Source organism: Ciona intestinalis, chromosome 8 (genome assembly GCF_000224145.3).
Source record: "Ciona intestinalis chromosome 8, KH, whole genome shotgun sequence".
Classification (NCBI taxonomy): domain Eukaryota; kingdom Metazoa; phylum Chordata; class Ascidiacea; order Phlebobranchia; family Cionidae; genus Ciona; species Ciona intestinalis.
This window is the reverse complement of record NC_020173.2, coordinates 4,159,163-4,185,565: the sequence shown is the minus strand read 5'-3', so window position 1 is coordinate 4,185,565 and position 26,403 is coordinate 4,159,163. Positions and strand designations below refer to the sequence as shown.

The window sequence follows — 26,403 nt, the reverse complement described above, 5'->3', positions numbered from 1 at the left end:
ATATATTTATAAAAAAAATTTTTTTTTGAAAAATTGAATTCCAAATATGAATCAGTATCACATCACAATATGTGTACTATGACCTCTTTAAATAATTTTCCCATGAATCATACCCTTTGTATAATAGGAAGGCAAAGAAATAATTTTTATTAATTTATGTTTGGTTCTTACTCTTATAAATGTATCACTAAAATTTGTTACTAAAAATATGTAAAACCTACATTTTTCTAAAGAGATATAAAATATTCATAAAACATTAATTTTAAAATATATGAAACAACAAAATACATAAAACACCTCTGTTGACTATTGCTGATATATATACACATCCTGTGCAAATTATTCATCCATAATTTATTCTCATAACAGGAAAGATGTGTTAAAGGGTGGGGATGTGGTGAGACTGTTTCATGCTGAACAGGAGAAATTCTTGACTTGTGATGAATATAGAAGTAGTCTCCATGTTTTCCTGCGTACCACAGGCCGCATGTCAGCCACATCTGCCACAAGCTCAAAAGCACTGTGGGAAATTGAGGTAGGAAATCGAAAATTCCCTTTAAATCAGTCGTTCTACTTTTAAAAACTGTGTAGTCATACTTTTAAAGATAAAAGTTTATGGCGTGTGAAAGCATGAACTTTTTTCTATGAAGAACTTTTGGGGAGTTATGTGCTAGTATTATTAGCTTTTAATTGGTGAATAGGCTGATCATTGCACTATCACTACTATATAGTGTTTATTTTATGACATTTATGTGATATATTAAATCATATAGCCTATTCATTTGTACTGGGTACTCAGGATACCCTAATTTTTTCTAGGGTAAACAGGCAAACCTTGCATACCCATGTTAGGCGCCCATGATCATAACATCAACTTATATATTCCAGGTGGTTCAAAAAGACCCCTGTCAGGGTGGTGCAGGACATTGGAACAATCTGTTCCGCTTTAAACACCTTGCGTCAGGAGATTACTTAGCTGCAAAGGTTCGAAAATTACTATTTTTTCCGTTTGTTGATGTTTGTTTGCAGAAGTTTGTTTGCGAAATTTATAACTTAGCATGATCTGTTGGGTTTTCAGACAGTTTCCACCCACTGGAAGTGTGTTGGCGTGTTTTATGTTTGTATTTTGTGCATGTGAGGACAAATCTATCTATAAATACAAAGCTTTTAAATTTTAACAATACTGATGTTTATGTAAACATTGAACTGTAATATGTTCAATTAAGGTCAACCATTTCGTTTTTTATGTTTATATTATCTTTACTTAAACTAAGTGGCTTTTAATGTGGGACAACATATTAGATAAGCTTATTGGACATGTTTATATTATATTTCATAACGGATGGCTTTCAATAAATGATTGCATCCTGTTGATCGGCCAGATTGTTTCCCATGATTCATTGAGCTTAATTCAAATATCCTAATTGAGACCCAGACAGTGAGAACATGCACACATTGGCTGCAGTTTTAATAATAAATCCACAAAAAGTTTAAATTTTTTTTTTAATTTTATAAATTTGTAAAAAGTTGATAATTTAAATATATAGCACATATTTTTTTTATAATTTCACAAATTGTGTGGGAAAAGTAAATCGATACCAGTTTTAGCAATCGCTGTATAGAATTTAAATACAGGTTAATCAAATGTACTATGAATGTAAACAACAATGATAATAAACATCTGTTTTGATAAACTGCTAATAAAAAACGCACTGAAGCGATAGGCACCAAAATTTTGCTGCTGTTAATATTTATCAAAAACCCACATTGAGAAAGCTGTAAATCTGGATCCAGGACGATACTGAATGGGACACAAGACACAACATAGACCCATTTTTAGATGGATTTGTGTCGCCAGCTTCTTTTTCCACATCTGCGGCCTTCTCATCCACTTCCCCAAGGCCGTACCTCAGCAGTCAAACCAGATCTTTATCTGGTTCCAGTCAGGTGCACGGAAATGCCTTGTTGTACCGCCTTGTTTTAACGCAAATGTCATTCCTATTATTTTGTGCATGGTGCGAATTGTGCTTGTGGGTATGGTGGATCCTGCTATGGCAGATAACTGTAACAAGCCGCATGCTTCTTAACAGGAAGTGACTGTTTACGCTCCGCATGCAGATTACTTACACTATCGAAACTACATTTTTAACACTTCAGCATAACTTCATTAACATAATTTAATAACTTTGGATGAAACGCTTAAGCTTAAACGCTTTTAAATAATTCTTTAAAAAAAAATCGTAACAGCTTTGTATATAACATATCGAAAAAATGTAGGAGCATTTTTGCTACAAGTCTAATTCATGTTGCAGCATTAAGACTTACAGAAGCTGAAAACACTATATGTATTTCAAAATGTGTTGTTTCCAGATTTTATAATTAAACTTTGGTGAATAGGTCGTTGTTCCTCATGTCAGTCCCAACTTTGTAATTACTTCCACGCATGCATGCTGGTCGTGTTTGTTGCATTTATGTTTTCACTTTCATTGATTTTTTGAGCCTTAGTAACTCTTGATGCTCAATTCATTACCTTTTAGCATTGTTTAACCCACTCGGGAATCGTCACTTTAATCGTTAACATTGCAGATGGCTGAGAGCGATAACGGAGGAAGTTCCGAGAAGGAGTCGGCACGCTCTCGTAACAGGGCTCCACCTGGTGGTATGTCATTCTGTCTCGTAGCAACGGGAGACTCAAGTTGTGTCAGGTAAGTCTTTGTCAAAGACAAATAAAGACAAAAAAACAAGCAAAAATTTGATCGTTTGTGGTTTTAACTGTTATCATATTTTTAATAACATGTTGTCAAATTTTTAATTGACTTAGTATGTAAGACTTTTGAATTATTTACTAACACTTAAACTACTTTTTAACATTTTTGTTTTATTTGTTTTTAACTGTATTTTTAACAATAAAATTATATTGTATTTTTAAATGCATTTTTAAAATTTCATTTTTATTCGCGTTTTATATGCATTTTTAACGTTAAAATCTTTATTTTTTATTTAGTTCAATTTTTGAGCTCGATCCAACTTCATTTACAAAATCTGACGCTCTTGTTCCTTCCAACTCGTATGTTCGATTAAAACATCTATGCACCGATACATGGGTGCATTCCACTATGATACCTATCGACAAGGAGGAAGACAGACCTGTCATGTTAAAGGTAGATTTTGTTTTTTAAAAATATTTTATTTTTTTAATCGGTGAAAAAAATATTTTTAAATATATACCTTTTTTGTAATTTTTTGTATCTTGTGTGAAAATTGAATTAAAAGTTTTATTAAATTACAAAAAATCTTGATTGCAAAAAATGGATCTGAGTTTAAATAGAATGTGTAACTGGATTTTATTTAATTTTTTTGGTTAAAATGCTTCAGACTGTACTTTTAAAGATTCATTCATGTTTTGCAGTTCTTTTTGTAAAATATTTATTTAGTTCTGTGGTTAGTCCTTTCCTTAACACCAGATGTGAACACAATATATAGAATATGAGTTACTACCATTTGAATAGACTCCGTGCGAAGTAAGATAGCAATTATATAGCCTAACAGCTCAAAACAATTGCTGTCTTTTACTTCTGGGAAGCTTTAATGGAGCTTTAGCTTCACGCTTCCATGATTTTTAAGGCTTGTAATTTACTGTGTTTACGTTGGTTTTAGATAGACTTTTTAGGTTAAGTGAAATTTTTGTATTCTTTTTTTTGTTGAATGTTGGGTGATTTTTTTGTATTCTACGTGGTCTTACAGCGTGACACATAAAGAAAACACCCAGCAATTTGATTTAAATACCTGCACTTTAAATATGCATCTCATTCATCATTTCAAATATGAATCACAATGTATACTATACAACTTTATTCAAAGTATTATTAAAATTACTGATGCTAATGTATTATGTCCATAATATTGCTAAATAAAATTATATGAATATAGATTGGGACATGTAAATACAAGGAAGATAAAGAGGCGTTCGCCATCGTGAATGTAAATGTTGAGGAAGTGCGTGATCTTGATTTTGCCAATGATTCCAGCAAAGTGTTGGCTGACTGTGCTAAGAACATGGAGAAGAAAAAGATAACGGTCATTGAAAGAAGGTGCAACTTTGTTTTATGTTTCATAATGTATATTTCTTACAGTGAGGGGGTGTCATTGTCTAGTTAAATGTCAAAATCAGTTAACTCATAAAATCAAATCATGTGGCACAAGCACTTAAAACCCATATTAAGAATTTGCTAATTTAACGTTTGAACCCACATTTTACGCAAGTTTTTTGTGTTTGTATCTTAAATAATCTATATTCCTCACACTACAACATGAGGTTGATATTTTTCATTGTTAAATGTCTTGAATTTGTGCCTAAAATTAGGATTTAGCAACTTTATATTAAACATGACAGTTTAAAAGTAAAAAATGTACCAAAAAAATATTTGTTATTAAAAAAAAAAAGATTTGTGATCAAACTTCTGGAAGATTTGATCTTCTTCGTGGCTCGGCAGCCTAGAGGAGCAATGGATGCCTTGGATGTGATGGTTGTGGATCCAGATCGAGAGCGTCAGAAACTTCTTCGGGAGCAAAATATTTTAAAACAAGTTTTCAAAATATTGCAGGTAATTTATTAGAATAATTAATAGTTTTAGGGTGCTTGTTATTAAAAAAAAAGAAATGAAAAATAATAATAATAAAAAAACAACAATGTTTATAAAAAATAATTAGTACTTTGGGAGTGTATATGCTCTGAGATTTAGGCCAGAGTTTTCCTATTTCGTAATAATCACTTTTAAATTAAAAGCATTTATATGAAAAGTTTACAATTCGTTTATTTTAATAAACTATTTCCCAAACAGGCGCCTTTCAAAGACAGTGGTGATGGTGCATTACTACATTTGGACGAATTACGAGATAAAAAGAACATTCATTATCAACACATGCTCAAGTTATGTTACCGACTATTAAGACACTCTACACAAGACTACAGGAAAAACCAGGTCAGTAATCAATATCTACTTAAGCAATGCTTGGTTCTAATGATAGTTTAAGCTGTATACAGTTTGCAAAACTTGTACACGTCATTTGTGACTTTAGTTTTCCAAGTATTAACACCAAACTAAACTAATAACCTGCATGCTTCTTGTAACTATACAACCATCTTTCTATTCTTCTAATTTTCCTCTTAATTCAACAACAAACACACGAACCAGTGTACTATGTGTTGCACACTTAGTTAACCTGATGTAATTACAGACAATAGTGAATATTTTTTACAAGTGTTGCTGCTAGCCATAATATAAATCTAAATTTTTTTGTGAAAATTTTTTCCACCAAAGTTTGACATCTTATTCAATTTACATACGTCGGTATAAGTGTTTTTTTTTAGCAAACTTTACTGTTAAAAAATGTTTTTTACCCTGTTTTGGATTTAAAGCACCTTTTAATAACTTCCAATTGAATAACTGCTGTACAAAACACAATTATATTAACATACCATGTGTATTGAGTAATGGCATATATAGGCATTTTTGCTATGGCATGATAACATGCAATTATGCATATATTGATATTATACTGTCAAGAGATGGGTTTCCGAACCATTACCCTTAAATGGGCTATCCGGGTGTTGGGGTAATGGGCCAAATCTGGCTTAAATCATGGCCTTGACAAGGACCTTACCCTTAAAGAATAGAATACTCGTAAAGTTACATACGTGGTAACTCGTAAGCAGGTACGAGATGTACGAAACAGAACGCCCGAATATAATAAAATTTGTTGATCTTAATCGTTATTATTATTTACCAATAGGAATACATTGCCAAGTCATTTGGATTGATGCAGCAACAGATCGGACATGATATTTTAGCTGAGGACACGATAACGGCGTTGCTACATAATAATCGGAAGTTATTAGAACAACATATTACTGGGACCGAGATTGAAACGTTTGTGGCTTTGGTTCGTAAGAACAGAGAGCCAAGGTAAAGATAGTGGTGTTTAGTGTACGCTGATGTTTAATCAATAATATTTATAACACCATCTGTTAATACACAAGAATCTGGTGCTACGAAATATGTAACACACAAAAATCAGGTCTACCAATTGTAATAAAAAATATATATTTCGCCTGAATGGCATCGTCAGTCTGTTTTTCAAATATGCTATTTGCAAATTTCTTTTCGCAAGATTCGTCTAACTATATGAGCACTAGATCCGGTTCAGATTAGGGAAATGTTTTACAGTTACATCTGTTAATACATGTCTTTTTTAAGTCAAACTCTGACATGACAGTTTTAAGCCACTAAATTAAATCTAAAAAACTCCCAACTCTCAATTACTAACTTAACCATAGATTTAGGAATATCCTTTTTTGCTCTTTACTTTAACTGTTAAATTTGACGCTTGAAACTGTGAGTCTACTTTATCATTAAAGTCGTACTTTTAAATATGGATGGGACCTGGGTTTGGCCAGAGTTGGCCTGTTACCCCCAAATTGATCCCCTACTGTTTGTTTAAGAAATATGACCCTAAAAACAGTATTCGTAAAGTACCATATATTTAAACAGATTTTTATATTTTATTTAAAAAATAATATTGCCATTTATTTTTAGATTCCTTGATTACCTTGCTGATTTGTGCGTGACAAACAAACAAGCCATTCCCAAAACTCAGGAACTTATTTGCCGTAATATACTGGCTTTAAAGAATAAAGATATTCTGATTGAAACCAAGTAATATATTTATTTTTTTTTTACTTGTTTTAAAATATTTTTATTTGCATTTAAAAAACTAAATTTTAAATGTGGCGTTGGGCAAACTGGTTAGCCCGCCTGCCTGTAACCCAGAGGTAATGGGTTCAAGCCTTGTTGCTGCTACCATTGCGGGCGTATGTGGGCAAGAAACTTACCGGTAATTGTGCCATACATAAACAAACCCCGAAAAAATATTCACTCACAAAGTAACATACTTGGCAACTGGTAAGCTAACACGAGATGTATGAACACCCATGTTATAACGAATGTGGTTTTTTTGGCTTTGCGAGGATAAAGTAAGTTACATTCATTCATTCATTCAAATATATTTTTAATAGGCTTGGCATAGATGAAACTGGGGAGGAAGTTGTTATGTTAAGTTATGGAGATGGAAAAGCTGTGGAGAAAAGCATCCGACATCTTGCACAATCTAATAATGTTGATGACAAGACAGTACTCACATATTACAGGTAAATTATACAATATTAGTCAGCTTGTGGATGGATTTGTGTATTGTGTTTTAATAACACTGTTATCACTAAGATAAATATACAGTAGGGTGGGGGAAGATAGAACATCTTTTAACTCTGTTTTCTCGTCTCATTTAGTAGTAGTAAACAATGGACATTCAAAAAAATTATAAAACCATATCCTCACGACTCCTATAGGCTCTGTTCTAATTGTTTGAAACATGTTTAGTATTTTTGATATTATGTACTAGAGGTGTCTCGTCTTCCCCCACTCTAGACCCTACTATAAATGAATTATCACTGTCATCAGGAATCTGCTAAATAAGTGAAATTTATTATTACAACAGTACTATAAGAATAGGTAATATGAGTTCTGAGTTGCAGTAATCGACTTAAATCTCTAGGGGTTTCTAAATTAATTGAAGTGTTTAGACTTATCTAGAAGTTCATTATACTTTGTTACGCATATTATTGAGATTTACTTTCAGGAATATTATTTTATACCTTATTCTATATGGGTGAGGTCCCGCAGAGTAGCAAATAATGATTTTCACTGTTTATTTTTAGACACCAGTTAGATTTGTTCAGCAAGATGTGTCTCGACCGTCAGTACCTTGCTATTAACCCGATATCTGAAGAACTGACAATTCCTATTATCCTTAAATGCATGGCTGACACACAACTACCGTATGATCTGCGTGCTTCTTTTGTTCAGGTTATTTACATTATATTTTATATAGTTACATTATATTGAATTTAGTTACTTACATATATTGTATACATAGGAAGGTTATGTTTCTTTACATTTTTTTGTATATGGTTATCTTTATGGTATACTAATACTCCCATATACATGTACTCACACTACATGTATATGGTAGTATTAGAAAAAAAACAGTTTTATTTATATAGTAGAGTGGGGGAAGATGGGACACCTTTTCATTGTATTTTCTCGTCCCGTTTGGTAGTAAACAACGAACATTCAAAGAATTATAAAACTGTATCCTCACGACTCTTATAGACCGTTGTTAATTGTTTAAAACTCGATCAGGATATTTGGATTTTCTGTGCTAAAGGTGTTCCATCTTCCCCCACAGTTACATTATATTGTATATAGTTATTCACATTTTATTGTATTTAATTTGTATATAGTTACTTGCATAGTGTTGTACATGGGTAATTACTTTGTAATGTGTTTGGTTATTTACATTAAATCATTTGTTTATTTATTCAGTAAAATGAAACATCAATTAGCAATTATCTGTAATTAGCAATTAACATAAATAAACAGTGTGCACTAAAACAGTGTACTTAAATAAAGCAAAACCTAAAAGCATATTTTGTTAATTTGTGAAAATTATAATCGAAAAATAACATTAGTTTTGACTAAATAATTTAAAACCTTGCCAAATAATTTGATTTTTTGCTTGTTTGTGAGAAATAAAATTCGATTTTGTGAAAATAAAATTCGATTTCGTGAGAAACAAAATTCCAGAACAAACTTTGATTTATTACTACGTCTGCATATAAAACACATTTTCAGTTTTTAAGGCCAATATATGAAAAAGTATATATATATATATATATATAAAAAAAAAACTCAAAAACAATAATTTAGTTTCAGTATATCAATACATGTAAAACAGTTTTGTCGTCTTTTTCACCGCATATTGAACCGAAAAAAAAAAAAAAAATATATATATATATAGTATACTCTTAAATATTAAAAAAAATGATTAAATAATAATTTTGATTGCAGCTAATGTTACATATGCATGTGGATAAGGAGCCACAAGAACCAGTGATACCTGTACAATATGCAAGGCTATGGTCAGGAATTCCAAACCAAATCACCATCAATGAGTAAGTTGTTTCATATATAGGCGGGTAGGGGGAAGATGGGACACCTTTAGTACACAATATTCAAATTTTCTGATCGTTGTTTAAACAAATAACAATATGAGAGTCTTCAGGATACGGATTTATACTTCTTTGAATTTTCTTTATTTACTGCCAAATAGGATCAAAAAATAGAATGAAAAGGTATCCCATCTTTCCCCACTTCTTATATGAATAAAACCATTCATTTTCTTTTCTAATACTATAGTGAAGGTAAAATTAATAAAAACAAGAAAAAAAATAGAAAAAAAAAGCTATAAATATGTAATGAGTTTACTGAATTACATCATAACAATTTATATGTTAACCAATATAAGTAGCACTGGTAGTGCAAATCCTAACATATTCTTAAACAGTTGTTTAGAATTTTTTTTAAATTTTGTTTTGCATTTTTTTCTAGTTACGACAACGACGCTGGCAGACATGGGTTTGAAAAATTTGTTCCCACAATGCAGTTCGTGGAGGAATATCTTAATAGTTTTGTAAATAACGCTTGGGTGTTCAAGAATAAAAAGGAGAATAAATTAACTTTCGAAGTAAGTTATTATTAAATTCAAAACCTGTTTTTTAGATATATTTTCTTTAAATATAAAGAAACAATTTTAATATCTTTATTGTGTTTTCCTTTTGTATATTCCTAATTTACATATATCTATTTTTGTATCTTTTTTGTGTATGTAGATCATATTTAAATTACATGTGTTTTTATAACTGTCTCCTACATAATGTAGGCTACATTATACAATTTGGACTTCATTTTTGTCTGTTGCCTATTTTTAGCACCAGGTCCTTTCATAATTTTCATTACATAAAAATTGTCCAACTTTATAAGCACCAAAATCACGGTTAAATTCACAGAAATTACCACACTTACACACATGGGCACCAAACCTGGGGTGGCAGGGTGGGCATGCATACCCCACACATTTTGTACAAGGCATTAATCAGTAAACATATCACAACCATTAAGTTAAATTTGTTTCACAGGATTGTGTGTCTAACTATCCCTGCCTCCCCTGTGTTTATAAAAGTTTGGCGCCCATGCTTAAACATATTTTAATTTATATTATCAAACTATATTCTTAATTTTTGCTGCTAAAGGAAAGTAATGAAGCTAAATCAAACTTTAGCTACCAGGTAACTAATATATATATTACATTTTCACTTATTTTTATAAAAAGTTCAGATGTGATTTTATTTGTTTACATGATATAGTAAAGTAACTTTTAAGTAATATCACTGAAAATAATATATTTTTTTTAGTAATATCACTGAAAATATTATATTTTTCCATAATTTGAAACATTACTGAATAACTTTATATAGCTATTTTAAGCATCTAACACAAGTAAAGTAATTGAATCACAATATCCAATAGTTTTTACATTCTATTCCATATGGGTGAGGTCCTACTAAAACACACATCACAAGACTTGTGTTTTATGCCAGAATTGGTCCATTACACCAACACAGCACTCAATAGTCAAATGCTAAACGAGATAATATTTTCTAGGTGGTAAACCTTGCGAGACATCTCATCTATTTCGGCTTCTACAGCTTTGCAGACTTGTTAAGTTTAAACCGTACCTTGCTACAAATACTTGACTGTGTAAACGGAGTGCCGACCCATCTTTTTAATGGAAGAATTGCGAATAACGGTGAATGTTTGTTTCTGATATCATTTTTTTAGGACTGTCTTGTAATTTTTCAATTGTTTTCGGGGAATATTTTTGTCTTTTTTTTCAAACTAAAAAACTTTTATTCTTTTTTGGTAAGAAATTTGTATTTTTAGATAAAATTAACATGTTGTTAATAAATATTTCTACAATAAACAGATCTTCTGTCAAGTTTATTTTGTGCCAAATTTTAACTTTAATATTAAAAAAAAGTTTATCAAATTAACTTAAAAAACGTTTTAATTTTTGGCACAACAGTTTAAATAGCACCCGATTATTGTTTTATTACTTAATTTCTCTATTTATGTTTCTTATATATTTCTGTTAATCTTACCAAATTATATTTTCCAGTTAACCAAAGCACGGATGCTGTTAGCCGAGGCGTTGGAAATATCGGGCTTCTGGTGAGCAGCATGACACTTGGTGGGGCCCTTGCACCACAAAATGGCGGAACTGAAACCAGCACAGCAAGTTCATCACCTGCTACACTTAACGTTAACTCACACGATGAATACGTGCTCGAAACTAAACTGAAAATTATTGAAATATTACATGTGAGTGAAAGATATTGATACAGTAGGTTATTCTAACACATTTTTAGGGAAAATTTGTTTTAGGTAAATTACTACTACTGAAGACATTCTGAACTTTGAAATATTGGTTCGTCACTTTTGTAACTTCTTGATTATTTTTTGTGTTTTTATACTGCTTGAAACTTTGTGACAACTAACAAGTTGAGCATAGTTAAAACTGAATTTAATAATTGATGTAGCAGAATAGGGCCTTGAACCTGTATCCCCTGCTCCATAGGTTGACAATTTTTTAATAATTTACAATTTTAAGTTTTATTTTCTCCCACCTACAGTTTATCCTCGATGTGAGGTTAGATTATCGGATCTCAAGTTTATTATCCATATTTAAACGAGAGTTTGATGAAAATAATGGGAAGCAACAAGAATCTTCACAATCTCAATCTTCTGAAGTTTCAACTTCATCTGCTGCTCCTGCTGAAGGTATAGATGACATTTTTTTATAAACATTTTTTTTGTATAATTTTTTTTTTCTTTACACATTTTTTTGTATTCATATAGTAGGGTGGAGGAATATGGGACACTTTTTCAGTTCATTTTCTCGTCGCATTTGGTAGTAAACGAAGAACATTTAACGAATTATTAATTGTATCTTCATGGCTTCCACAGACCTTTGTTAAATGTTTAAAATATGATCAGGATATTTGGATATTCGGTGCTAAAGGTGTCTCGCCTCTTTTTGTGAATGTTTGATTAAGAGTATTAAACTTTTGAAGTACTAAAAAACGACTAAGCGTAAAAAATGCAAGGTGCAGAATTTTTTTTCTATTTTAAAGGTTCTTGAAAAAATGACCCTTTTTGAGAAAAAAATTGTTTGTTTTTTTTCAAGGTTCAACACCACTTATCAACCTTGGAGTAATTTCGGCGAAATCTGAAGGAATATTTGATGGATCTGTTGAGAGTAATGATCTTGATCTGGATGAAGATGGAGGTCGGATGTTCCTTCGTGTCCTTCTTAATCTAGTGATGCACGATTATCCTCCACTAGTCTCCGGATCGCTTCAGCTGCTCTTCCGACATTTCAGCCAGAGACAAGAAGTGCTGGGAGCATTTAAAAATGTAACAATTTCTTTCATACAGTTTTTCATACATTTTTTTGTACAAGTTTTCATACATTTTAAATAGTTTTCCAAGAGTTTTATCCTTTTAAATAGTTTTCCGACTTTTTTTCCATGAGACTATATTATTTAACTCCAAAAATTTAAAATAACAGTTTCCAAAATTTTGCCCATAAAAAATAACACTTTTTATGTGTTTGTTAAAATTACAAATTTTTTTAGGTTCAACTCCTAGTAACTAAAGACGAGCACGAGAATTACACAGAAATCAAACGAAATCTTGACCAACTACGTTTGCTCGTTGAAAAGAGCGAATTATGGGTGTGGAAGGGTAAGGCATCGAACCCAGCATCTCACGAAAACCCACGAGAAAACTCGACAGGGAGCATAACGGAGACAATCACCCCTATTGTAAGTTATATAGTTTTACAGAATGGTTTTCGAAATTTTTAAAACTTTTTTAAATTTTTTTGAACGCGCAATTCTTTCTATACACCATGCAAGTTGCATTAATTCCCCACCATTGCAATCCATAGTAGGACAGAAAGAGTGTATAGACACATAACATCTCGTTCTTTCTCTTTATTTCATTTTACACCACACATCCACGAACAACGAGCAGGGCGACATTTGTATTTTACCTCCGAGAATTCTTCGTAACCGTAGTAACTTGCGGAAAAATAGCGTAAGTTAACCCCCCACGCCACATGCATGTGCTCCATCATTAATTTGTAACCACACAACAACAGCAGCTTTTCATTAATCTGTTTCACCATACATTATATATATATATATACATATATATAATATATAAGAAAATAATTTTCCAATTAACACTGAATTGCAAATTTTAATTACAAAGCGTAAATAAAGCTTTTTATTTAATTTAACTATATCAACTTGTATTGCAAGGTTTTGATATTATATTAAATAAGAAATATAGTAGGTTGGGGATGGAGGGAACACCTTTTTGCAAATAATATCCAAATATCTTTATTTATTTTAACAACTGTCTATGGAAGTCGTGAGGATACCATTATATAATTCTTTGAATGCTCTTTGTTTACTACCAAATGGAATAAGAAAATGAAAGAAAAGGTGTCTCATTTCCCACCCTGCTACATAATACTTTACTATAACATAACCCTATGCTTCAAATAAATACTGTAATATTAATTTTTTTTTTAAATAATTTAAAGCAAAATAAACTTTTACTGTTTAATGTATATGCTGGCCGCTTTTTGTACTTCCATTTAAAGTATATATAATTATATCATGCATGTATATCACTGTAGTAACACCAGCCATGCATGTGCATTCACAATTAATTAAATGTTCTATGAATGTTAGGATAAGATAAAAATTACTAATTAAAAACAAAGTTTTAATAAAAAATAAAATTTAAAAAACTAATTTCAGTATTTTGTGGCGTTTTATATATAAATTTGGGCATTTTTGATAGATTAAACCTGCCAAAGTCTTGAGAATTTATAGTTTAGTGTTAGAGGCTGCTTATTTATTCCTGACAAGTGCCCCCCACCCCACCAAGGCAGATCAATGCTTATGGGCTAGTTCGTCTTTGGATTGATAACTTCAAAGTCCTAATTTACTGAATGTAATATAGGCATTATGCGTTTAAACAATATATTGGTTCTTATTTTTGATTAAAATTTGCGGGCAGTGGCGCAACCAAGGAGTGGGGGTTTCGGGGTCGCCAAGAACCCCCTTTAAGTAAGAAGTTGCAAACTCAAAGTGGGGGTCGGGTTTAAGGGCCTGTGCCACTGGCCGCAGGTGTTGTTGTCTTTAAAAAAGGCTACAATCATAAAAAAAATAAAAAAATAGATTAGGGGTATTGTAGGAGTAATGGATTGAAATGTGGGTTTGGTCTGGTCAATATAATATCTCATTAATCACTGTATTAGTTTCCAAGTCGAGATGAAAGTGTGGATTTTGGGAACAATCCTGCAAACCCTAATCGACCTTCAATCAAGTCTTCTTCATTCAAGAATTATAAAACAATTAAAGAGGTGATTATGTTGTATTTATAAGATTTAGTATATAGTAAGGTGGGGGAAGATGAAAAACCTTTTCATTCAGGTTTCTCGTCCCATTTGGTGGTAGGCAAAAAAACTTACAAGGAAATAAAAAATGTAGCTTGACGGCTCCTTTAGCTGCTGTTTCTTACAATTTAGGTTCACTCTGATGGATATATAAAAGTGAAAATATTAATTTCTTTGAGATTTTAGTTTAAAGGTAAAGCTTTGTTTTAATAAGAAATCAACAATCTATACAAAGAGTATTCATAGTAGGGTAGGGGAAAATGGGACACCTTTAGCACATAGTATCTAAATATCCTATTGTGTTTTAAACAATTAACAACGGTCTACAGGAGTTGTTATATAATTCTTTAAATGTTTTTTTGTTTACTACCAAAAGGACGAGAAAATAGAATGAAAAGGTGTCTCATCTTCCCCCACCCTACTATACAGCTTTATTTTATGTCAAAAACTGTTTAACAAAAAGAAATATTTATTTTAGATACTGGTCAAACTTGCAAGTCTATGTGTTGATGAGTCAAATAAAAAACCTCGTAAAGAACAACAACGATTGTTACGGAACATGGGAGCTCATGGAGCGGTGTTAGATTTATTGAGGGTATGTGTATGTTTGTGTGGTGTATAAAACATTAGAGTTTACATATAAGAAATAAACTGTATCACATTTCATCGTTTAGTTAAAACGCTCCTGACTGTACACAATCTTTTGCATTTTTTGGAACTAATCATTTATACTTGCATTGTCTTTTTAAACCCTTTAAAAATCTTTGGTCTAAATGATAAAAATAGAAAAGCAAATTATTATATATATAAACTACGTTATTACAGCTTCACCCATTACATTTCTCTTAACCACTTTTCTTCTTTGTTTCTGGCCAAATTTTTTCCAAGCAAACCATATTACCAAGGAAATATTCTAATATACAGTTAAAGCAGTAGCAAATTTTTAGTTTAATTAATTAAAATGTATAATTTTCTACAGATATCATATGAGCGAGGCACTGATATACAAATGCAGAGCGTGATGAGCCAAGCTCATAAATTCCTTCAATTATTTTGCAAAGGAAACCCTCAGAATCAAGCACTGCTGCATAAAAATCTGAATTTGTTCATGACGCCTGGTGTAAGCTTTTTACTTTTTTTTTCTTTTAAATAAATATAAAGTAGATTGGGAAAATGGGATACTTTTTTTTTCTTTTCTGCTTGTCCCATTTTGTAGTAAACAAAAAACAAGATACATATGTGGTAACTTGTAAGTGGGCATTAGGTGTATGAAAAAATGTGCACAAATTCTAAATTAATTTTTAATTTTTTTTTTTTATGTTTTAGTTACTTGAGGCGCAGACGATGCAAGCGATATTCCAAGATAATGTGACGTTATGTAAAGAAGTCACACATTCTGTTATTCAACACTTTGTGCATTGTATTGGTAAGTTTAAATTCTTACACAAAGCAATGAACGCACTGGTTTCAAAGAAAACCATAAATAATGTCCCTAAAAAGAAAATTTTCTAAAAAAATTGAGAATTTTCTAAAAAAATTTTCTAAAAAAATTAAAAATTTTCTAAAAAATATTTGACTGAATGGCATTAAACATACAGAGAGCCACGGACGACGCACACAATACTTGAGATTCTTGCAAGCGATAATTAAAGCAGAAGGCAAAGTTCATATTCGTAGATGCCAGGATATGGTTATGGCTGAACTAGTGAACACCCCTGCTGGGGAAGAGGTGTATTGAAATTTTTTATTTAAAATTTGTTTATTACTTTTTGCTATTTATTTTTAAAATACTACTAAGTTTTTGCTATTCCATATAAAAAAGTTATAATTTTTTTATTAGTATATTTTTATTATAAAAAACTTTTATAGTTATTATTTTATTTTTTGGTGTAAAATATAATAATAAAAAATAAGGTTTAAAAAAATATCAATAAAAAAATAAAAAATAAATTTTAGCTAAACTCAATTTGTCCCAGGTCTTACTATTCTACAACGACCGTGCTTCTTTCACCACATTCATCAAACTTATGGAGGAACATGCAAGGAATTGTTTCCTTCAATCCAAACTTGATAATCCACAACCATCGTTCCAAGAAGATGAACAAAGTCCCCTCCCGTATCATATTGAACTTGTGCAACTGTTAGGTAATGTTATTACTATGGTGTTTGGTGTTATAGTTGTAAAATATTTAAAAAAAAAAAATTAAAAATAAGTATTTTTGAATAATTGAAGAAAACCTGCTTTTTTAATGCTTTAATTACTAAAACGAATTTTTGAGGAGTTTTAAAGCTTAAACCAGTAAGTTTTAACCCTAAATTGCAACCCAAAAATGGTAAAAATTTGTTTGCTTGTGTACTAAAGTGGTTCAGGGCCATCTGACCATTATTTTAAAAGTTTATCTTCTTGTAAGCTTACAACATTTATGGAAAATGCTGTTTTTTTTACAATGATTCTGACCAGAATCAGTTAGTATTAAATATGTTTAGATACTTGAAAATTTGTTAATTTTTTAATTTATGTTTTACAGCTTACTGCACAGAGGGTAAAAATGTTTACACTGAGATTAAATGCCACAGTTTGCTGCCATTGGATGATATTGTACAGGTAAATAGTGATATATCCAAGGTAATTGTAATAATAACTTTTATTCTCATTAATTACGGTAGCAAAGATTGATAAATATTTAAAACCAAATGACAGAATACAGCGACAAACAACAGTTGTTAAAACATGTTTACAGTTAAAAACATATTTGCATTTATTTAAAAAAAAAATAAATTTAACCAAAATTGCAGTAGCATGTTATCCCAGAAACCTGTATTGTATTATGGTCAGTTTTAAATTCTTGCAAAAATTGGTTTAAAGTTTTTCTTGCCTGTTTCCCTTTTTTTTTCATTTTTGCTTGCAGGCATTCGAAACATCAGAAATACACTACATTTTATACCAGATAAGCCACTAAAAGATTCTTTACATATCGAACAGGTTGTAACACACGAGTCTTGTATACCTGAAGTAAAGAACGCATATGTTAACTTTCTTAATCACTGCTATGTTGATACTGAAGTTGAAATGAAGGAGATTTATTCATCCAACCATATATGGAGGTTGTTTGATGACTTTATGGAAGACATGGAACGGGTAAAAACACAATTTTACTCCGAAAAAAATCTGTTTTCGGATTTATTTTTCTCAATTTATTTTTTTTTTCCCTAGAATTTTCTTTTACTTTTTTTTTTTTTTTTTTTTTTTTTAATTCTTTCTTCAAATTTCCTTTGGGAGGATAAGTAACTCACATTCATTCACATTAGGTGAAAAGCAAGCCTGTAGATGAGGACCAGAATCGTAAATTACAAGAATACCTCGCTACTACAGTCATGGATATCATCACCATGTTCTTTAATTCACCATTTTCAGATGCTACAACACTTATACAGGTTTTTATATAATTTTTTTTAACATATGTGGTATGTTCGGCATAGTGGCTAGCACACCTGCCTCTAACTCCTTGGTTATGGGTTAAAGGCCTAGGTTATGGGTTTTGTCACTGCTACCGTTGTGGGCATATGTGTCCTTGGGCAGGACACTTAACGGCAATTGCTTCAACCTAGTGGTCACTAATGGGTTGTCTAAATTGTCAGCTATACAAAAAAAAAATCACCCACAAAGTTACATACATGGTAACTTGTAAGCGTGCACGATATGTATGAAACACAACATCCCTGTTATAACGACTGTCATTTTTCGAATACGTGAAGATAAAGCAAGTAACATATATACATACATCATATCTTATTAAAATTTGTATTCATTTTCAAGACCCGTCAAACAACTTACATCCAATTGCTGCGTGCAATAGTGATGTTATACCAAAGTCCTTACCTACTGCCCCATTATAAACCTAAGCTTGAAGAAACCATTAAGAAGATGGGAGAAGTTGGTATGTCTTGTGCTTATACCAAATATTGTGTTTAAAAAAAATTGGAAAATTTTTTTTATTTTTTTTTTAAACTTTAAACTTTTCTAAGAAAACTTGAAATAGTTTATTTGGACAACGGATAACTCCGTGCGTCTTATGTTGTTGAAGCTAATAGCATGATTCATTCATTCATTCATTTAATCCCGGCGATTACGTTTACTCCTAAAAATCATGGTGGTTTTGGCATGTGTTTCATCTTGAGTTTTCTTGCATTTCTGCTTCACCTCATCAGCTAAGAAGTGCAGCGTGGCGATCCCACAAGACGTGCAAAACCTCATCCTCCTACAGAGTAGCCTTAAGATGCTCGGTCAGCTAACACACTTGTTCTTACATCTGCATGTCCTGCATGCATTTGCCTGACACTGATTTTGTGATAGATTGTCTAAGCACGATTTTTCATTCTTAGTTTTCATTTCGTGTTTTTCAATTTACTAACAACAATTGACTCCGGTCTTGCCCTACATATCTGTTCATTCTAATTCTTTCTATTTTTCTACTGTCCTTTCCACCAGGCATCCAGTAATATTAGAAATAAATCTTCTGGTAAAAGCGTTAATATTATGGCACTAATGTTTCGTCTGCCGTCCGAAAAAAGAAGGAACAGCAATTAAAATACTTTTTCAAAAATTTTACCACAATTTTTTTTTAAATTTTGTCTGTCGAATAGTAGTAAATATAAAACTGTGCAATAAAGAAGACGAAATTTTGCAATATAAAAATGTGAAATTTTTGTGCTCCTAAAAACAATTTTTACCAGAAGATTTAACTCTTATTATTATTGGGTTCAATTTAAGCCAAAGACCGAAAGATGGCTATTCCCGGTCATCTTGAGAATGAGGTTACAAGTGCTCTTAACAGACCCAATGTTATGGAAGTAATTCAGAGATTTCGTAGTCTGCGAACATCAACTTTAACTAGGCGTGATACAGAGCCCTCAAATAACCAGGTTTGTCTAAAAAAAATCCACAAATACGACATGTCAAAATTTCATGTATTAACATTAGGCGTTTTTGGTAAAAATAATAGAAAGGGCAGACACAGCGGGAAAATGTTGTTAGTCATCTCATTGTCATTTGAATATGGTTTATTTGTTGCTTAATTCTTTGCAGTTGTTGTTGTTGTTGAAAATTTGATCTGTTGATAGTGGTAAACAACATGCACGAATCTTAGGTCTTTGATTTGATCGGAAATGATTTCTGGATGATTTGAATCTTAATCACTCCCTGTTTCGGCAATTTGTGATCTATCAGCGCCGCATGTTAGTTCTGGATTTCTAAACCGTGATTTGTTAGAAATTCCACTTTTCCACGCATGCTGCTTAATTTAGCTTTGGCTGCGCACTAGCTTTTGTAACAACTTCAATTTAAACAAAAAAGTTGCTCAATTTATAAGACCCGACAATATACAGCTTCCCAAAAGGGAATTGCAGTAACGTCTGATTTGCAAAGAGAAATGAAAAGCTCAAAGACGTCGCACGTTCAAAAAGCTCTGCGCCGATTTATGAGCCATCGTCACTTTGACAGAAGTGCCACACTTAGTGTTGGGAGTCAGGTTTGGCTTTGCAATGCATTAGTGATACTCTAATTGTTTGTGAGGAGTTTTTGGCTTCTTATGGTCCTGAATACACAGGCTGTTCGAAAAGTCACTGTGCACATTTTTATTAACGGGCATGTTATAGTACAGAATCCAGGAGGTAAATATGAATGACATAATGTTTAAAGTGATCCCCGTTAGCATCAATACAGACTTGGACCCTCTTTATTTTGTTTTCCAGAACCTAAATCAGTAAATATAAATATATTATAACAATGCACAGTGACTTTCCTAACACCTTATTTATTATTTATCTACTTGTTCTAATACTTAAACCTTTGAAAATTTAACCCAAACTTTGTGTGGTAGATTTTACAGTAAATTTATAGCTTACACTGTAATATACTATCTACTTCTCAAGTCTTATTTTGAAATCTTAAGTTAAAGTAAACAAAGGAAGTGGTTTAAATGTTGCTGGAGGTTTTTCTACGTTAATTGTTTTTTGATACATTGCTGTTTGTTGTGGAAGTAGTTACTTAAGGAATAACTTGCAGTGAATAATGTAGGTCTAATAACATTGGGTGAAACTTGCATATAGTAGGGTGGAGGAAGATGGGATACCTTGAGCGCATATTATTCAAATATCCTGATCATGTTTTAAACAAATAACAACGGTCTATGGGAGCTGTGAGAATACCATTTTTTTAAATTCTTTAATTGTTTTTTTGTTTGTTACTAAATGGGTTGAGAAAATAAAATGATAATGTGTCCTATCTTACCCCACCCTACTATACAAGTATAATAGTATTGTGTGAAATATACATAGATTTAATTTTGCTTTCCGATATAAATATCTCTTGGATATATATATAGGGAATTTTGAAATTGACTGTATTTTAAAAGTTAGCTCATTTTATTGTATATAATCCAACAATTTAAAATATAGTTTTATGAATTGTGACATATTACTTTTTTTAAATTTAAGTAGGCAAATAAGTAGATAACCACTTATTTATAACAGCACATTTAATATGTGTAAAGTTACAGCTTCATAAATTTTAAAACTTTTTTAAAATTTTGGCCTGTAAAAAATGAGATAAGAACTGATTTGTAACACCACATTCGTTGATAAATTATTTAAGTGACAAAAAAGTTGACAATTATTTTATGACAGAGCTACCGAGACATCATTGAGTGTTTGCAAGACAGCGTTGCCGTGCTTGAAACTCAGTTGCGACCTCTAGTGCAAGCAGAGTTATCAGTTCTCGTTGATATCTTGCATCGTCCCGAACTTTTATTCCCGGTGGATACTGATGCAAGGAAGCAATGTGAAGGTGGCGGATTCATTTCAAAGTAAGTATCAATTATTTTGATTTTTTTTAGTTTTTATATTCAAAGTAATTATCGTTTTAATCTGATTTAGATTTTTTTAGTTTTTTTTTATAAGTATTTAATTTTTAATTTTGTTTTTATATTTTTTTTGTGTAAGTAGCATTTGAGGATTGATTTACCCCATCACCCCAACACCCTTGTATGTCAAATTTGTAGCAGCGCCCAGCGTTAAACCTTGTACCCTCTGATAACGAAAACTTCCACCACTGTGCCATAGTAGTGGCGACTTTTATTTGATAAAATTATTTTAGCTTCTATGTTGTTATTTTTAATGTTTCTAAATAACAATTTTTTTAGGTTGATCAAACACACAGAGAAGTTGCTGGAGGACAGAGAAGAGAAACTCTGCGTAAAAGTTTTGCAAACTTTGCGTGAAATGATGACGGTGCATATTAGTTTCAGTAAGGTAAGATGGTCGAACAGCGGAAAAAAATTCGCTTTTGTCATTTTATCCAGCTTCTTAATCTAAAAGCATGAGCAATGAACATGCAGAGGATTGTACACAAAGCAAGAGTTTAATTTAATAGATTTCACTCAAGTCAAGAGATCGAAAAAATTTACTTTTTTCATCAAAAGTTAAAAAAGAAATAAGTTAAAAGCAAAGTTTATTTAAAAACTATTTGTATTTTTCATTAATTACTATTTTTCAACGAATTTTGCAATTCCATTTTAGACCAATAGCGTGTACAATGACAGCATCTGGGATGAGGTTAATTGCATATTTTATATTAGATTTGTGTTGTTAATATAATAGTCACTACTCAATACTTCCCAAACAATTGGTGTCATTTTAATTGAACATCACAACTGGGTATATTACAACATTGCTGGACATAAAGAAAAAAAAAATTTTTTTTACTTTTTTTTATACATAATATTTTTGTGTAAAAAAAGGAAAAATTGGTATATCAGATAATGTAAAAATGTACACAATATGAGAGCTAGTAAAATTGAAGTATTACTAAGGTATAAATAACATTTTCAAAAAGCTTTAACATGTACAGATTTTAGAAAAAAAATAAAAACTTTAAGAGTACAAATATAATAAAATATTCTAAAATATAATGATGCATTTAAAATAGTATCACTATATATGGGTATTATTCAATTTGAAGTTGTTAAAAAACGAAATTTTAAGATATGATTTTTATACAGCAGTGTTGTAATATGCTTGGAATCTTATCTCATGTTTATGTTGTTGATTGGAAACTTTATTTTAATAGTTGTGCTTGTAGTGCATGAAACACCGAATGGAAATGTCATTCTATATTTTCACTTCATCATCAGTTTATTTTAAATACAAGATAGTTCATGGTGTTCATACCACAGAAATCATTTTTTGTTTAACATATTAAAACTTTCGGTGCATTTTTGTTGTGATTAATTTTTTATGGATATAGTACTGTGGGGCAAGATGGTTCCTGTTAGTACTAAATTTCCCATATTTTGTAATCTGTTTTTTAACAATTAATAACTTTATTTTAGAGTCGTGAGGATATGGTTATTTATTTCTGTAAATATGTTTGATTTACTACTGAATGAGACGATAAAAGTGAGTCAAAATACAGGCCATCTTACCCCAAGCTACTATATATGTATGTAGCATCTAGCAGTTTTGGTAAAAATAAAAAAAAAAAACTCTAAAAACATGAAGCAAATAGGTACCCAAAATTAAAAAATAAAAGCAATCAAAATATGCCGAAAGTGTTAATATTTTTAGTTAATCACTACATTTAATTATTCATACCTGTAATAGTAGAATCATATACACTATCATTTCATCTGTATTATGAGTCTATGCACTTGAATGCAACATATGCATCTCCTGCATGTTAATGTTTTATAATCAAACATGTTTGCTGAAGCATGTGTCTCATACGGTGTTGTTCAAAGTCTAAATTATTATCTGTTTTAAGCGTTATCTTTCGTGAGGATACGTTAGAATATTTTTCATTTCAATAAAGTTTGAATATTTTTCAAGTTTTTGTCGGCAGAGCATAAAAAAAATTCTGAACAAAATTTACAAAACTTCGAAATTATTAAGTTTTGTAATTGGTATAGACTTAAAGTATTAATATTTATTAAATGCAATTATATTATGCTGGTTATAACATACGATGAAATTCATCAGGAACAAGATACTCAAATAAGAGGAATAAGTGCAGAAGACAATAGACGGGTATGTCAGTCAAATACAATACATTCTAAAAATTGTTAAAAAATGTTTAAAGTTTAAATTATTTTTTTTTAATTTGAAACAATTTCAAACATTATATAAAATTGTTTTTTTTAATTCAAAAAAGATTTTTTTTTAAAGTACTAGATTAAAAATGTCTTTTTTTAGAAATGTTCAAACTTTGACCTAAATCATAGCTTCGCAGGGCTTGCTCAATAAACGATATATATAATAGAAAAATAACTGCTCTATATTTATGCTATATACCAAATTGTACACAAGGTTACCCAATTTATCTTGAGTAGACGGGAGTTAATTTTTTTTAATTTTATTATATTAATATTATGTGAATATATTGTTGAACTATAACAGGGTGAAGCTCTGAGACAAATACTTCTGTCGAGATATTACGGTTCAAATTATCATCATCTTCGTGATTTAGCGCAACGGGACACAACATCTCCTAGATCTTCGTCTACCAGGTTGGATTAACAGATTTAGTGGTGTGGGGGAAGATGGGACACCTTTAGTGCATAATATCTTAATGTCTTCGTGTTTTAAACAATTAACAGCGGGCTATGCGAGTCGTGAGGATACAGTTTTATAATTCTTTGAATGTTCTTTGTTTACTACCAAAATGGGACGGAAAAAATAGAATGAAAAGAAGTCCCTTGTTCCCCCACTCTACTATTTAATTAAATTTGTGCACCGTGGCAGAGTGAAAGAAAAAATAATCAAAGTTTAAATAGTTAACAACTGGTTTTATAAATCTTTGAATTTTATTTATTTACTACCAAAATGGGATGAGCAATAGAATTAAAAGAAGTCCCTTGTTCCCCCACTCTACTATATGTTTAAATTTATGCACTGTGGTACAAATAAAAACATTAAGCAGAGTTTAAATAGTTAACAACTGTATCATGTTTCATCATTTGTTTTTCCACAAACTTCCAGCATCTTCCGGAGGACCGAGTTATCTTTGGAGGAAGTCCAGTGTCATCTGAAGAAGGAGGGGGCAACAGATCTTGTGATCAACCTCATCATTGGGAACTACAGTGAGAAGATATTCCATGAGAGTGTTTTACTTGGTATTGCTTTGTTGGAAGGTGGAAATAATGATAACCAGGTACAAACTATTCGTGACAGTTTATTTTTGTTATAAAAATGGTGTTTAGAATCTTGTGCTAAAAAATATGTAAAAAATTTTTTCCAGTCATCGTTTTACAACCAACTGATACAAGACAAAGGTTCAGAAAAATTCTTTCAAGTTTTTCACGAAAAAATTGAAGCAGCTCAACTGGAGTTAAAGAATTCTTCCACAGTTAATGCCAGTAAGTTAAAAAAATTGGGCGAGAAAAAATATATCTATTTTTTAGAATTTTTAACGTGAAATAAACTATAAAAAAATATTACGTTTTTATATTTAAAAAAAATACAGATATATAATTAAAAAAAAACAGATTTATAATTTAAAAAAAATACAGTTTTTTATAAATTAAATAAAACTCATTTTCATAATTTTTTCTTATTTTTCTGTTGATTTTTTGAAAAAATAAATTAAAAACTTGACTTTAGGTGAATTGTTGACGAGAGCTGCAGATTCTGACACGAGTAGTTGGTCGCGTGATGAAGCAACTTCCTCTAACAACTTGAAACAGGTGAATATTGATTTTTATCATCAATATTTTGTCTTACCTATTGATTTCATTTTCTACCACAACTACTTTTAATTAATAAAGATTAAATTATAAAAATAAAAAATAATTTGAAATAATTTTTTTTAAATATTTACTAGTTTCTTTAAAATTTAAAAATCTTATTATTTTTTAAATGTGTTGGTTATTTTTCATTTCTGTGACTTTGTAAGATTTTGTTTGAAATAAAAAATTACATAAAAATTAAAAATAAAGAAAATTAAAATAAGTTTAAAATATTTTTTTTGCCAGCTGAAAAAAATCTTATTGTTTTTTGAAATATTTTGTTTGGAACAAAAAACTTTAAAGATAACGTTCATATTCAGCTTGCCCCGCATCTGGTAGAAGACTTGAATGACGCTGCTGCTCAAACAAAGAAAGCGATCGAGAATGTTCAGCGACCTCATGCAGCTAATAAATCACCATCAGAAACCCAACCTCCAGGTTTTTGTTTTCATCAATAAAAACTATAGTAATATACTAATTTATTTATTCATCATTACGGTTTTGTTCTTCTGTTTTTTTATAGATTCTAATTAAATAACAGACTGATAATGCAACTTATTAGTAAAATCTAGATTTCTTTTAATGGTTCAGACTCAATTTTTATTTTATAAATTTTTTTAACGAGAATCATCCAACACTTTTAGTGCTAGATTAGGGTCATATACACAAACACATGTTGCGGTTTTCAAACGGTCCGCTTCGAAGTTGTTGAAATATTATTTCCTTCAGCAGGAGATGTTGAACGCCACGAAGAGGAGCGATGTTTAAGTCCCGTGGTTGGAATCATGAAACCAATTCTTCGATTTTTACAACTTCTATGCGAGAATCATAACTCACAGCTGCAGGTGGTTACTTATTTGTGGAAAAAAAATCTGTTTAATTTGTATTTTAATGTCAAAAATCATAGATTTCATAAAAATATTAATTTTTTAAGGGCAGTAATAGTTAAACACACAATCTTGTGAAATTATATTTTTCTAAATTGATTATAATGTTTTGTGGTGTAGAAAGTTCCACTGCTGACCTGCCTTTCTAGGTTCCATGCTTACAGTTAAAATGTTTCTTATTTAAAAAAATATGTCCAAATTAATAAAAAAATAAAAAAATTTCTAAAAAAATTTCGAATATTTCCTAA

At 30.8% G+C, this 26,403-nt stretch overlaps 1 protein-coding gene across 7 annotated transcripts in view; it reads left to right on the top strand.

Annotated features, from left to right (window-relative positions):
• LOC101243127 (inositol 1,4,5-trisphosphate receptor type 1) overlaps nucleotides 1–26,403 on the top strand; it is a 38,717-nt gene that overhangs the window by 3,120 nt on the left and 9,194 nt on the right. The window contains exons 7-44 of one of the 7 annotated variants that reach the window (XM_026835543.1): nucleotides 370–535; nucleotides 889–984; nucleotides 1,795–1,947; nucleotides 2,587–2,705; nucleotides 3,005–3,161; nucleotides 3,931–4,091; nucleotides 4,445–4,604; nucleotides 4,842–4,982; nucleotides 5,794–5,966; nucleotides 6,597–6,716; nucleotides 7,076–7,207; nucleotides 7,775–7,922; nucleotides 8,967–9,070; nucleotides 9,507–9,642; nucleotides 10,620–10,764; nucleotides 11,134–11,336; nucleotides 11,648–11,795; nucleotides 12,202–12,431; nucleotides 12,653–12,841; nucleotides 13,053–13,115; nucleotides 14,353–14,457; nucleotides 14,969–15,085; nucleotides 15,470–15,610; nucleotides 15,817–15,916; nucleotides 16,089–16,219; nucleotides 16,467–16,635; nucleotides 17,019–17,095; nucleotides 17,474–17,629; nucleotides 17,800–17,925; nucleotides 18,308–18,428; nucleotides 18,700–18,774; nucleotides 19,262–19,413; nucleotides 21,175–21,353; nucleotides 21,690–21,798; nucleotides 22,066–22,101; nucleotides 23,524–23,571; nucleotides 23,941–24,050; nucleotides 24,523–24,694. In XM_026835543.1, coding sequence (XP_026691344.1) covers nucleotides 370–535; nucleotides 889–984; nucleotides 1,795–1,947; nucleotides 2,587–2,705; nucleotides 3,005–3,161; nucleotides 3,931–4,091; nucleotides 4,445–4,604; nucleotides 4,842–4,982; nucleotides 5,794–5,966; nucleotides 6,597–6,716; nucleotides 7,076–7,207; nucleotides 7,775–7,922; nucleotides 8,967–9,070; nucleotides 9,507–9,642; nucleotides 10,620–10,764; nucleotides 11,134–11,336; nucleotides 11,648–11,795; nucleotides 12,202–12,431; nucleotides 12,653–12,841; nucleotides 13,053–13,115; nucleotides 14,353–14,457; nucleotides 14,969–15,085; nucleotides 15,470–15,610; nucleotides 15,817–15,916; nucleotides 16,089–16,219; nucleotides 16,467–16,635; nucleotides 17,019–17,095; nucleotides 17,474–17,629; nucleotides 17,800–17,925; nucleotides 18,308–18,428; nucleotides 18,700–18,774; nucleotides 19,262–19,413; nucleotides 21,175–21,353; nucleotides 21,690–21,798; nucleotides 22,066–22,101; nucleotides 23,524–23,571; nucleotides 23,941–24,050; nucleotides 24,523–24,694 — 5,068 coding nt within the window. Of the gene's footprint in view, nucleotides 1–369; nucleotides 536–888; nucleotides 985–1,794; nucleotides 1,948–2,586; nucleotides 2,706–3,004; nucleotides 3,162–3,930; nucleotides 4,092–4,444; nucleotides 4,605–4,841; nucleotides 4,983–5,793; nucleotides 5,967–6,596; nucleotides 6,717–7,075; nucleotides 7,208–7,774; nucleotides 7,923–8,966; nucleotides 9,071–9,506; nucleotides 9,643–10,619; nucleotides 10,765–11,133; nucleotides 11,337–11,647; nucleotides 11,796–12,201; nucleotides 12,432–12,652; nucleotides 12,842–13,052; nucleotides 13,116–14,352; nucleotides 14,458–14,968; nucleotides 15,086–15,469; nucleotides 15,611–15,816; nucleotides 15,917–16,088; nucleotides 16,220–16,466; nucleotides 16,636–17,018; nucleotides 17,096–17,473; nucleotides 17,630–17,799; nucleotides 17,926–18,307; nucleotides 18,429–18,699; nucleotides 18,775–19,261; nucleotides 19,414–19,875; nucleotides 20,019–21,174; nucleotides 21,354–21,689; nucleotides 21,799–22,065; nucleotides 22,102–23,523; nucleotides 23,572–23,940; nucleotides 24,051–24,522; nucleotides 24,695–26,403 lie in introns of all 7 variants that reach the window. The other 6 variants (XM_026835544.1, XM_026835549.1, XM_026835546.1 and 3 more) reach the window with 6 other exon arrangements.